The following is an 11,499-nucleotide window of genomic DNA, read 5'->3' on the forward strand; positions in this document are numbered from 1 at the left end:
TGGAGAGAAGCTCGATATAGATTTTCATTGGACATGTAAACGAGAAATGTGGGTAAGTGCTGAATTCCTTTTTGTTTGAAATGCACCTGTCTAGAGAGAGTGAAAAGAAAAATATATGATATTGAAATAAGTTGCTACTGGATATCACTGCGGAAAACAAAGTAATTTATCGGACCTCGAAACCAAAGCGAAATTCAAAGAAAAGAATAGAAAGTCAGATAACAAGTGTTTATCTGCATCAGTTTTGTTAAAAAAAACATTGCGATGGTTAGGCTTTTCCTTGACTAGACTTTCTTTAAACATCTTCGAAAGCTGTTTTGAATAATGTATTCAATATGTTCATTATTTTCTCCGACCCGTTTTCCAGAAGATTTCGAACCATTTCCTCTCACAACATTTCCAGCATTTCAAAAAGGTTTGAGTAAACTTGATAAAAGGCCAATCTTCATACAGTGTGAAAAATGAAAGCAATACGTTATGTTTTATTTCATCAGAGGATATTTTTTATTTGAAAACTGTATGTAAGTGCTTTCAAATTGTTTTTGACGGTCTAACCACAATTTTCACTTCAGAACCTTCTAAATTCCTTTATGACATTTATTAATTTCATAAAGAAGACTCTCATAAAGAAATGACTGCATTTTTGTTCACATTGCTCATCTCTAATTCATCAGGCCTGGCTGAACGGGTGATCCATTTCTGGAATGGAGCACAATAAAAAATATAAACAGATACAACCCATAGGCCAGGGCTGTAGTATGCAAATAGAATAGTTTTCTCGTATACGATGATAGTATAGCCTTGATTGTAGTGAACTGCACGAAAGATACAGAATATTTTCAGAACCTGCGAAATTAAATATAATCTTGAATACCATTGAAACTTACGATTCCAGTGAAAACATGCAGGATACAATTTATAAGAATGCAGGTGTTTTTTTCATTATGAAGTTTCCAACGAGTTACTGCAATCGTTAGTAAGACTAAATTCAAGATATGAAAAATTGATTCAACGATGCGAAGGTCAACTTTTGTTCCATACATCTCCAAAATCAGTTGAACTTTAAAAAAAGAAACAAAATTATGAAAGCAACTCCAAAATCATTCCCTTTACCTTTATAACACACCGCATCAAAAATAATCAACAAAATTGAAATTGCAATGAAAAGTTTTCTAATCCTTCCATTGTTCAGATTAATTATCATAACTGATAACTGGAAAAAAATTAGGACCTGCACCAGATAAACCTGTACCATGAGATATATTGGATTGAGATGTAATAAGAAGGCACCAGCTTCAAATCTCCACTTGTAATGAATAATCAAAGGCGTGATGGATAGAATGGAGCAGTACATAAGTATGTGGAATAATTTGAAACTATGGAATTGATTAGCCTGAATAAGCTGAAAACTTTGAAACCTTGATATAGAACTCGACCAACCTTTTGCTTGAAAATTTTTACATAATAAAACCCTAGCAAAATCAAATGAAGCCAAGAGTGATGTAGTAAGTCATAGAGAACTTTGCTGAAAGGGAGAAACGCTAGTCGGGGATTGGTAGTAGTACTATCGGATTCCTCCGGTTGGAGGTAATTGGAGAGAAGCTCGATATAGATTTTCATTGGACATGTAAACGAGAAATGTGGGTAAGTGCTGAATTCCTTTTTGTTTGAAATGCACCTGTTGAGAGAGAGATGTCATGCCCCGTAACGTTCTTTGAGTTCCTCTGACGTAAACACTTATTCTAGCACCTTCCATAGAGTGACCAGCTCCCGATACTAACTGATAAGACATTTGTATTTAACCCCTGCCACCGACCAGTCTTGGTCGGTTCTCTTATCTATGTTTATTGGGCATAATGATGTCTAAGTGACACTGAATAAAGATGATGATACCGCTACACTGAATGGCAGAAAGAATCTCTATATAACATGGAGGTACCACCTTCGCCATGAGTATACTGCTCATGGTGAACAAGGGTGCAGAGTTCGAAGCCTGATTCTGAAATGACGAGTTCTTCTTTACAATTCTGACCAATTGCTAGGCTACCAAAGAGTACCCAACAGCAAATTGCTTGGTTTAGTAAAAGAAAAAAAGAAGATTCCACCTGTGACAGTATTTTCTCCATTCTCTACTGTCAGAGCTGGTAAATCTCAGAAACTACCTCTAATGCAAAAGTCAACCAATCCTCCGCTTTTCTAAGAGCTAGTGAACTAAGAAATCATTTTATAATCAAAACATCTTATTAGTCCGCCACAAAAGTATTCAGAGTGAAGCTAGATATCCAAAATGCTCGTTATCAAAGCAAAGACTTTGACAGGAATGACATCAAGCTCGTTCAACATGATTATGTTCACTTCGTGCAAAAAAAAAAATAATTGAAATGAAATGAGGCGAAGCTTGAAGAAAGAAGCTCGTTACTCTATAAAAGCTTATCAATGAGTGATAAGTAAGGAGAATCATGTTGTATTGGAATATCTTGAAATTCATAATTTTGAGAAGATTCAATCCACATCAGAGAAGAAAACAATTGGTTTTAGTTGTCATGCTCAAAGAAGATGATAACAGTAAATACCTGATGTGGCGAGTAAGATCGAAACTCCTTTCAAAGAACGAGTCAAGATTTCGAGTACGGAAAAGTTATGACTAAAGAACTAGATGAGATATGCAATGATGTTTTCTAACGGAAAACAAATCATTGGGAACCTGACCAAAAAAAAAGGTAACCGTTTAATACCCCTATAAATGGTGTAAGACGGACCTTGTCTAACTGAATTTTGCCTTAAAAGTCAAAATTCAGTGAAGACAGATCAGAAGTTAGAAGATGATTGTCGATTATTCAGTCTTAGCAAGCAAAGTATTTCAATTCATTCATCCATCGAGATGAAATCTTTGAAAACAAAACTTGCCAACGTAAGACGTGCTCTTGGCAAATTATGAAAACTCTCTGACTGATAACAAAGAAATGGCGACACGAAACGCTGAATTTGTATTTTACAACCTTGGCAAACAGTAGCAACATTGCGGACACCAACAATGGCTCGATTCAACGTGACACTACAGAAAAGATCATTGGCATTTTCAACAACATCTGGAACTTGTGTCAAGGAGTCATTGCTACATTGAATCATTAACAACGACAAGAGGCAGGATGGTTTGTAATCGGAAGCTGAGGATCACAACAACATCAAGGTTTGGAGAAGGATTGAAACTACAGAAGTTGGAAATGGAAATGAACTCATATTGGACAAATACATCAACATCAACTACTTCTACCGCTGCATCAAATGAATTACTTACTTAAAATATTGTATCACTTATCTCCCTATAGCTTTTTTTATTTGAGTCGCTCGGGACGAGCTTTCCCAAAAGAAGGGGGATGTCATGCCCCGTAACGTTCTTTGAGTTCCTCTGACGTAAACACTTATTCTAGCACCTTCCATAGAGTGACCAGCTCCCGATACTAACTGATAAGACATTTGTATTTAACCCCTGCCACCGACCAGTCTTGGTCGGTTCTCTTATCTATGTTTATTGGGCATAATGATGTCTAAGTGACACTGAATAAAGATGATGATACCGCTACACTGAATGGCAGAAAGAATCTCTATATAACAGAGAGAGAGAGAGAAACAGATATGATATCGAAATAAATTTCTAATTAATACTCCCATGAATGTTCAGAGCATTTTTCTCTTTGTGTAGTTTAACGATTTAAAGTTGTTTGGGACAATAGACTCGTTTTCCTCGTACTCTGGTTTATGAATTTCTTGATTTCAGATGCTGCATCGGGGTCCATTCCGGAAAAAATCGGTCTTCTGGCAAATATTTTGAGAAAATAAATTATTCTGGGTATTCAATAATTTTATTTCTGACATTTGAATTGATAAATAAACACATTAAATGTTCAGCCCCGTCAACTGTTCTATCAACCAAGAAGTTATCGCCTTGATAAGATTCGACATAGCATCCAGTGTGCATTTGAGAAGGCCATCAACTTGTTTCTGAAAAGTCGAGATTGCCGATATGGCAGTTTTCAAGGCACCTGAAATAAGTTGAGATGTCAAGAGAGATGACTGGTTGGTGATAATCTTACCGATCACTTGGCCTATCACAACATTGCATTGAGATGAAGCGGAGTTGGCACAATCTGGATCATGCTGAAAATTGAATTACGTCTGTCTGTTCCATATAATTAAAGAGTATAACATACCTCTGGTGAGCAAGGAGCCTGAGAATATGCCAGATGGATGACGAGAACCAGAATGAAGATGAACTTGATTTTGGAGAACATTCCTGTATCTTTTTGCAGGGAACTGTACCTTATATACACCACTTCTCTATTGTCATGTTAACAATGAAAAGTCACGAAAGGCTTTATTATGAAAATTTTATTGGAAAAGGGAGAAGGCTAAACTTCAGAAATTGTGCAAGATAGAGACCGATACCCGATAACAAAAGATAGCGAAACATAACATTATTCTTATGGAAATGTGTAAGGCCAAACTTCGAGAAATTTTTCTTCCTTGACGAGGTACAAGAGCACATCTTGACTACAATAACATCAGAACACATTGTTGAGGCAAAAACAGAAAAGACCAAGTATTGAACTTGAACACATCGGTCCCAATAAGAATTCAGTGTGTACATCCATTTATATCAATAGCAAATTGCATAACTTCATAGGTTTCTTTGTAATTCCAACCTTTCACATCCTACGTACCTATTGCTGGAAATTTCGACTTCCGACTTCCCGATAAGGAATTTTTAACTTCTTGACATCTCTAAGCGCGTCACAGCAGCTGAATTCTTCAGCAACGCCCCTCTCACCCCTTCTGAACTCATTTTACCTTCAATCTCACTCTTACATCACCATGAAAGTATACATCCAATATAAATTTTACAATGTCAGCGATTTAAATTTAAATTCTGTTTCTAATAATAGTTCATTATTCTACAATGACTTAAGTGACGCAGTTAATGATATATCAGTTTTTCATGGGTCGTTTCTATTGGTTCTGCTTGTTTTTTATATGGTGAAAATCTTCAAGAAACAGGTAAAAAAAGCTATTTTCTTTTCCTGACAATTAGTTTTCAGTCCTACCAATTTATTCATTTCCGTTTGTTTCATCGACTAATGTATGGCTCTTTGATATCCATACTTTTCATGATGATCCAATCAAAATGGTTTTACGAAGATTACTGGGCCAATCTGTTCTTCATCCTTCCACTATACCTAACTTACTATCCATGTTTTGTGCCTGTTGTTATATTCTATCATTTATCAATATTGGTTTCTGATTTGAGAAATTCAAGAGTCACAAATTTATTAAGAGTGATTTCTGGTGTGTTGATAGTAGTGGAAATAATATATTACCGAGGTAAGTTATTCTTCCTTGATACAAATTCTTGTATTTCTTTTTTCCAGTACAATTAACTTTGGAAATTTATAACACAACTAATTATCTAAGCTTTCCGGAATTGGTTATGTCTGCATTGAATATTATATTGTTGGCTATTTCAGTCATCCGATGGAAACATTATAGAATAATGAGCGATGAGAAAAACACCTGCGTACTTGTCAATTCTTTTATTTATTTTTCAGCTGGAGTCGTACGTCTTTTGTTATTTAAGAAAATTTTTCAAGAAAATTCAAAAACCATATTCAACTTCCAGATTTTAAGCATTATCTCCAATATTATTGCGGCTGACCAGTCCTTTGAGGTTTTCAGAAATCGGAGATATATATTTTATGCCTTTTATAATTCTGGTTTATGGGTTCTGACCGTTCAGGTGGTTTATTGTAATGCCTTTCGAGGATTGATGGGAAGGAATCGGTACTCTGCTGAAGATGTTGAGATGAGCAAGCGAGCGAAGAATGCAGTGGCAAATTTTGAGTCGATTGAAGTTATTCCGGATAAAATTTAGAATAGTCTGATAATAATTTTATTCATTAACCAAAAAAGCATGAATTAAGTCATCTTCTTCTTGATCGCTTTCATCCACCTCGCCAACTCCATCTGCAGAACCTCCAGAAGCTTTCTCATGGATTCTGGAGCATTCTGGATCTGATCTTGCAAACTTTTCATAACGGCCTGTGCACTAACTTGTCCATTCTCTATGGCTGACCACGCAGCGTCATAGGATTCTGGAAAAATGTATTTTGATAGATTTTTTGATGTTAGGCTGGTGGAGTTATCTTACCTTTCAAATATCCTCCAGTTGTAGCAGGATCAGCTGCTGCTGGAGGTGTTGAACCGAGACATGGTGAGGTTTGCTCAAAATTTCAGATTTTGCATTTATGAAATCTCCATATATATGTATAACTTACCCCTGGAGAACAAGGAGCTTGAGAATAAGTCAGATGGATTTGGAGAATAAAAACGAGGAAGAACTTGAGTTTGGTGAACATTTTTGTATCTTTCTGGAGGGTACTGTACCTTATATACTTTTTTTTCTATTGTCATGAGTTAACAATGGAAGGCTTTCTTATGGAAATTTTATTTGAAAAGAGAGAAGGCTAAACTTCAGAAATGCTTGTGCAAGATTTCAATGAAGAAGGCAAGTCAGAAAATTGGTTTGAACACAAAAAATACTCAAAACTGTGTCTTCTATTGATTTTTTGAATATCTTTTCGAGGAAATGAACCTTTATTTTTAGAAGTACGTAGGTATCAACTAAACATGGACAAAAGCTAGTTTCACTTTTTCTGTAGAGCGACGTACAGGCTGCTGCTCGAATCTGTGGAAGGACTTGCTCTAAATTCTAGAACTTATCAATTTTCAATATTAAAATTTTAAATTAAATGTGTAACTTTTTGTTTGGTATGAAATAAAGATAATATATTTAGTTAGATAGAAATTAAAGAAATTAAAAAATAAAAAGACTAGAAAGACGTGTTACCCCATATTCTCAGAATTACAAGCATAAATCTCCACGTGTCAAAAGTTAAAAAACAAAGTGTTGTTTTTTCCCGGGAAAACAAATCTATTCCCTTTTTCTTTTTCATAGCAATGCGTAATTGGAATCATCTCCCGGCAGAAATCAAACGGCATGTCGTCAAGAAACTGGACTTCATGAGCAGGTATCTTAAATCAAAAGCTACCAATCCAAATTCCATTTCCAGACACTCTCTGAAAAGTACGTCCCATGTGGATCGTCTCATTGTGAATTCCACGTGTTTCAAAGTGCCACGTGTCAGATTTGGATACAAACAAGAGAAATGTTTGGTGATGATTTATACGGGGATCAAGAAGTTTCTGAGATTGGAATTGTCAAAGTGCAAGGAGGGGATTCTGGTGGAGAGGTACCTAAGTTAGCCAGATTTTAAATTTGATCTCTAAATGAATTCCAGATCTGAAAACACCTGGGACCATCAAAATATCACCACAAAAATCCTCCCGCCTTCTGATGTCTTGAAAACCGGACTCACCATCCTCAAAAATCTCCTAGCCCATGAATCAATCATCATCGAAGCCATGGAATGGGATATTCCACAAAAGTCAGAAGCTGTAATACACGAGGATCTCATACTAAAACCGCTGGCCGGGTCGAAATTCCGAATTCATGATTTTGTGATCCTGTGGGATTCAAAGAGTATCGAGTCATTGATCGAGAAGCTATGTGTTGTGGAAGAAGTGAAAATGATTCGATTTCTTGCATTGGGACTTCCTCTGTCTTCTCTTGATGTGGAAAATGAGCTGGTACCACAATTGATTTATGAACTTCAGAAAACGCCTCCATCCGGTTTGAATATTCCTTGTCGTGAGTTGTATTCAGCAAAGAAAATAACGTTTTCTTAAATCTTCAGGACACCAACTATTCCACATGGATAACTCTGCAGCGCACTTGTCGCATTTAGAGCTCAGAGCCAATTATTTTCTTTCATATGTCAACATTATTGCTTGTCATATTCGAAGTGTGGAACCATCGTATGCGCATAATCAGTATAATTAGTTAATTAGTTGAAATTTTCAGGAATAATGAGCCAGAACGCATTGAAATTGATGGAGGAGAAATCGACTGGGTTTACACGTCGGAGTGTGGAAAGTGGGTTGCGAAGACTATAGCGAAAAATGAGGAGGTGGTTAAGAGGGAGTTGGATGTGAGTGTTAAGGTTTCTAGTATCTTGAAATGAAATCTCAGAATTCAGGCAGAAAAATGTGGGGTCGATTACCTCTGCAAAAAGTGCACGGACTCGTTCAACTACTGGTACCACCAGAACTTGCCACGTCGGATTATGCAGGAGCCATTCTGGAATGATATTCTCTACACGTATCCGGAAATCAGGGATTTTGAATTTTGGAGTATTTTTAACCTACGCGAAAAATTTCTTGCCGAGGACGAGAGTTGGGAAATGGAGGACAAGAAGACGTCAGCTTCTTGGGGATTCAGGAACACCCCAACATCGAAAAAACAAGCAGAAGCTGTCATCCAAAAATCTGAAATCCCGAATAAGTTCAATTTTAAGAGTATTTTAATCTTCATTGTGTTCCCAGTTCTCTTTTCTTTTGTATTCTATGTGGTCATGTCTTTTTTCTAATTTTTTTGTAACAATTCATTTTTACTTGGTATTAAATAAAGATCAGATATTTAAAGACGTGTTACCCTATATTTTCAGAATTGCAAACCTTAACCTCCACGTGTCAAAAAACAAAATTGTGTTTTTCCCGGGAAAACAAATCTATTTCCTTTTTCCCCTTCATAGCAATGCGTGATTGGAATCATCTCCCGGTAGAAATCAAACGGCATGTCGTCAAGAATCTGGACTTCATGAGCAGGTACCCCTAAATCAAAAGATACCAATCCAAATTCCATTTCCAGACACTCTATGAAAAGTACATCCCATGTGGAACGTCTCATTGTGAATTCCACGTGTTTCAAAGTGCCACGTGTCAGATTTGGATACAAACAAGGGAAATGTTTGGTGATGATTTATACGGGAATCGAGAAGTTTCTGAGATTGGAATTGTCAAAGTGCAAGGAGGGGATTCTGGTGGAGAGGTACATTAGTTAGCCAGATTTTAAATTTGATCTCTAAATGAATTCCAGATCCGAAAACACATGGGACCCTCGAGACATCACTACCAAAATCCTCCCGCCTTCTGATGTCTTGAAAACAGGACTCACTATCCTCAAAAACCTCCTTGCCCACGAATCAATCATCATCGAAGCCATGGAATGGGACATCCCAGACGAGAGCCCCAAAATCAAATATCGACAAGAAATCCTGGCTACGCTAGACAACGAGAAGTTTCGTGTTCGCGAGCTGGTTTTCCTTTGGAATACTGTAGTACTTGAGCCTCTGATTCCTAATCTTTGTGTGGTGGATGATTTCAAATTGTTGCGACGTTTTGGATTGGAGATTTCAGGCGATTCGCTGGTCCCCGTCATGATTCATGACAGTCAAGTAGAGCATCCCTGGACACTGGGGAGACCCTGTTGTGAGTTTAATTCGAAATTGTTCATTTTCGAGTCCCGATTTTTCTTCCAGATCAATCCATGTTCTGCCTGAATGGCTCATTGCCAATTACGTTGGTTATGCACTTTCAAGATAGAGACTTACTTCTGTCGGACCCGAAGACTATTGCGACTGTTTTACGAGTGGCGTCACCACTGTAAGGTTTACCCAACTATTCTTAGCCTCAAGTTATCTTTTCTAGTCCCCAAAAACCCGACCGCCAAGCGCACTCTGACACTATCAACTGGACATATGGCAATGAGTGTGGATACTGGACGGCCAAAATGATACCTGCAAACGAGGCTAAGGTGAAGAAGATGTTGGATCCAGAGAAGTGTGGTGTCCACTATCAATGCAAAAACTGCACGGACCCGTTCACCTTCTGGTACCACCAGAATTTGGCTCGTCGATTTCATCAAGAGCCATTCTGGGGAGACATTGTCTGGCAGATTCCTGGATTCGGGGATGTGGAGATGGGGATAAGAAATTTGAAGATTGAGTTGGCGAAGGATGAGAAGAAGAAGGAGAAGATGAAGAAGTGGGAGAAGGAAAAGTCGTGGGGATTCAAGGAAATTTTGGTGGAGAAGTGCGATTTCAAGGGATTGGGGCAGGAGTCTGAAGAGGTCAAGGATTCTGGAGATGCCTTTTACGATAAGAATTTTGATATCGACGCTGAGGAGCAGCCTGAAAACATGACGATCCCATCTCCCACATCTACTTTCTCACTCAAATTCTTTTTCATTCTCCCAATTCTCCTCTCTTTCATGTTCTACTTGATTATTTCACATCTTTATTATTGAAAAATATCATTTTTTCCATTTTTTCCGATGGCTTCCGGTACTAGTTCAATAAACAGCTTCGTTCGTCTCTATTCTTACTGTGACTCCATTCTCTCTGATGTCAATGACCACTGCAAGATTGTTTTCAGAGTTTTCAGCGATTGGAAATCTTGCAGGTCCGTCTGGAGTGTCGTCAGGGATGTAGGACTTTAGAGTGGTTGTGAGGGGGACTCGTGGCATAATATCAGCAATTACGGTGCAGGGAGACAGAGATGGGTTAGTGGTGAAGGCCTGGAAGGGTAAAAAATTGAGATTGATCAAGTTTAAAGTGAAAAAGTACTCACTTGCTTCAAATGAATCAAATCCGTCTCGGTGAGCCTTGTCTTCCATATCACCCTGAAATGAGCCATACAACTTGGCATAAAAGAGAATCCAGGATCCCCTCTGATATCCAACTCCTCTGCTTGCCTCCACTGCTCCAGCTCAGCAAATCCCAGGTTATTTAGTCGAGACATTTCTTTGCTTGGTGTCTGGGGGATGTGACTGTCATTCCACCAGTATATTTTAATATGTTTCAGGTACCCGGGCTTCAGGAATTTGAGGATTGGAAATATTTCTTCGTGGTGCATACAGTAATTCCTGCAGATTTTCATAGAGAGGGATGTGACTTGGATTTGGTGTGGAAAGGCTTGGTGTAGCTTATTGAAGAATGCAAAGGAGTGATATTGTTTCGGCATGCCGTCTTGATATTCCTCTAGGTCTAATTCCAATAAGTTTAAAATTGGATTGTTGAAAATTTCAGAAGCTAACTCCTCGCTTGAATAATTGAGCACAGATTCCAGGTCATCGTTAAACTTTTCGATTTTGATACCACCGAAACATATGGTTATTTTCAATTTGGTTATTGTATTCATAATTGAAAGGTTTTCTGAAAAAAATACGGTTGGAATGGAGAAGAAAAAAGTATAAAAGTCGAATTTCACAATTGAATAAACATCACTATCTAACAAAGAGAGGGGAAACATTGAGAGAGAGAGAGAGAAACATACGTTTTTGATAAGAAGTCTGGTAGTAAAGGGTGGAGGGGGTGACAGAGCAAATAGAACAAATGCCGGACGTTTCAAAACCAAGACATTTTAAAACTAAGTCGTTTCATAACCAAAAAACTTGGAAATTAACAATTTTTCTAGTATAAGCCGAGCCAAAAATCTCAAAAATTGTCCAGTATCACACAATTCTTTCTCAACAATCACAGTGGAAGT

At 37.6% G+C, this 11,499-nt stretch overlaps 5 protein-coding genes across 5 annotated transcripts; 2 read left to right on the forward strand and 3 right to left on the reverse strand.

Annotated features, from left to right (window-relative positions):
- Positions 1-3,897: 3,897 nt before the first annotated feature.
- On the reverse strand, positions 3,898-4,292 carry GCK72_021740 (uncharacterized protein; the record flags this gene model as incomplete). Its single annotated transcript, XM_053734471.1, has 3 exons — positions 3,898-4,043; positions 4,095-4,158; positions 4,212-4,292. 3 exons carry the CDS (start codon positions 4,290-4,292, stop codon positions 3,898-3,900), a joined length of 291 nt encoding a protein of 96 aa, XP_053583384.1.
- A 1,678-nt stretch (positions 4,293-5,970) lies between these two features.
- On the reverse strand, positions 5,971-6,410 carry GCK72_021741 (uncharacterized protein; the record flags this gene model as incomplete). Its single annotated transcript, XM_003095942.2, has 3 exons — positions 5,971-6,146; positions 6,203-6,275; positions 6,330-6,410. The coding sequence occupies 3 exons, from the start codon at positions 6,408-6,410 to the stop codon at positions 5,971-5,973; spliced, it is 330 nt and encodes a 109-aa protein (XP_003095990.2).
- Positions 6,411-7,011: 601 nt separating this feature from the next.
- On the forward strand, positions 7,012-8,540 carry GCK72_021742 (uncharacterized protein; the record flags this gene model as incomplete). Its single annotated transcript, XM_053734472.1, has 6 exons — positions 7,012-7,082; positions 7,125-7,304; positions 7,353-7,762; positions 7,809-7,929; positions 7,976-8,102; positions 8,151-8,540. The coding sequence occupies 6 exons, from the start codon at positions 7,012-7,014 to the stop codon at positions 8,538-8,540; spliced, it is 1,299 nt and encodes a 432-aa protein (XP_053583385.1).
- A 167-nt stretch (positions 8,541-8,707) lies between these two features.
- On the forward strand, positions 8,708-10,258 carry GCK72_021743 (uncharacterized protein; the record flags this gene model as incomplete). The annotated part of the gene is made up of 5 exons (XM_003095935.2): positions 8,708-8,778; positions 8,822-9,001; positions 9,050-9,441; positions 9,492-9,615; positions 9,661-10,258. The coding sequence occupies 5 exons, from the start codon at positions 8,708-8,710 to the stop codon at positions 10,256-10,258; spliced, it is 1,365 nt and encodes a 454-aa protein (XP_003095983.2).
- Positions 10,259-10,303: 45 nt separating this feature from the next.
- Positions 10,304-10,752, reverse strand: GCK72_021744 (uncharacterized protein; the record flags this gene model as incomplete). Its single annotated transcript, XM_053734473.1, has 2 exons — positions 10,304-10,528; positions 10,582-10,752. 2 exons carry the CDS (start codon positions 10,750-10,752, stop codon positions 10,304-10,306), a joined length of 396 nt encoding a protein of 131 aa, XP_053583386.1.
- Positions 10,753-11,499: the final 747 nt, after the last annotated feature.

This window comes from Caenorhabditis remanei, chromosome V, assembly GCF_010183535.1.
Source record: "Caenorhabditis remanei strain PX506 chromosome V, whole genome shotgun sequence".
Classification (NCBI taxonomy): domain Eukaryota; kingdom Metazoa; phylum Nematoda; class Chromadorea; order Rhabditida; family Rhabditidae; genus Caenorhabditis; species Caenorhabditis remanei.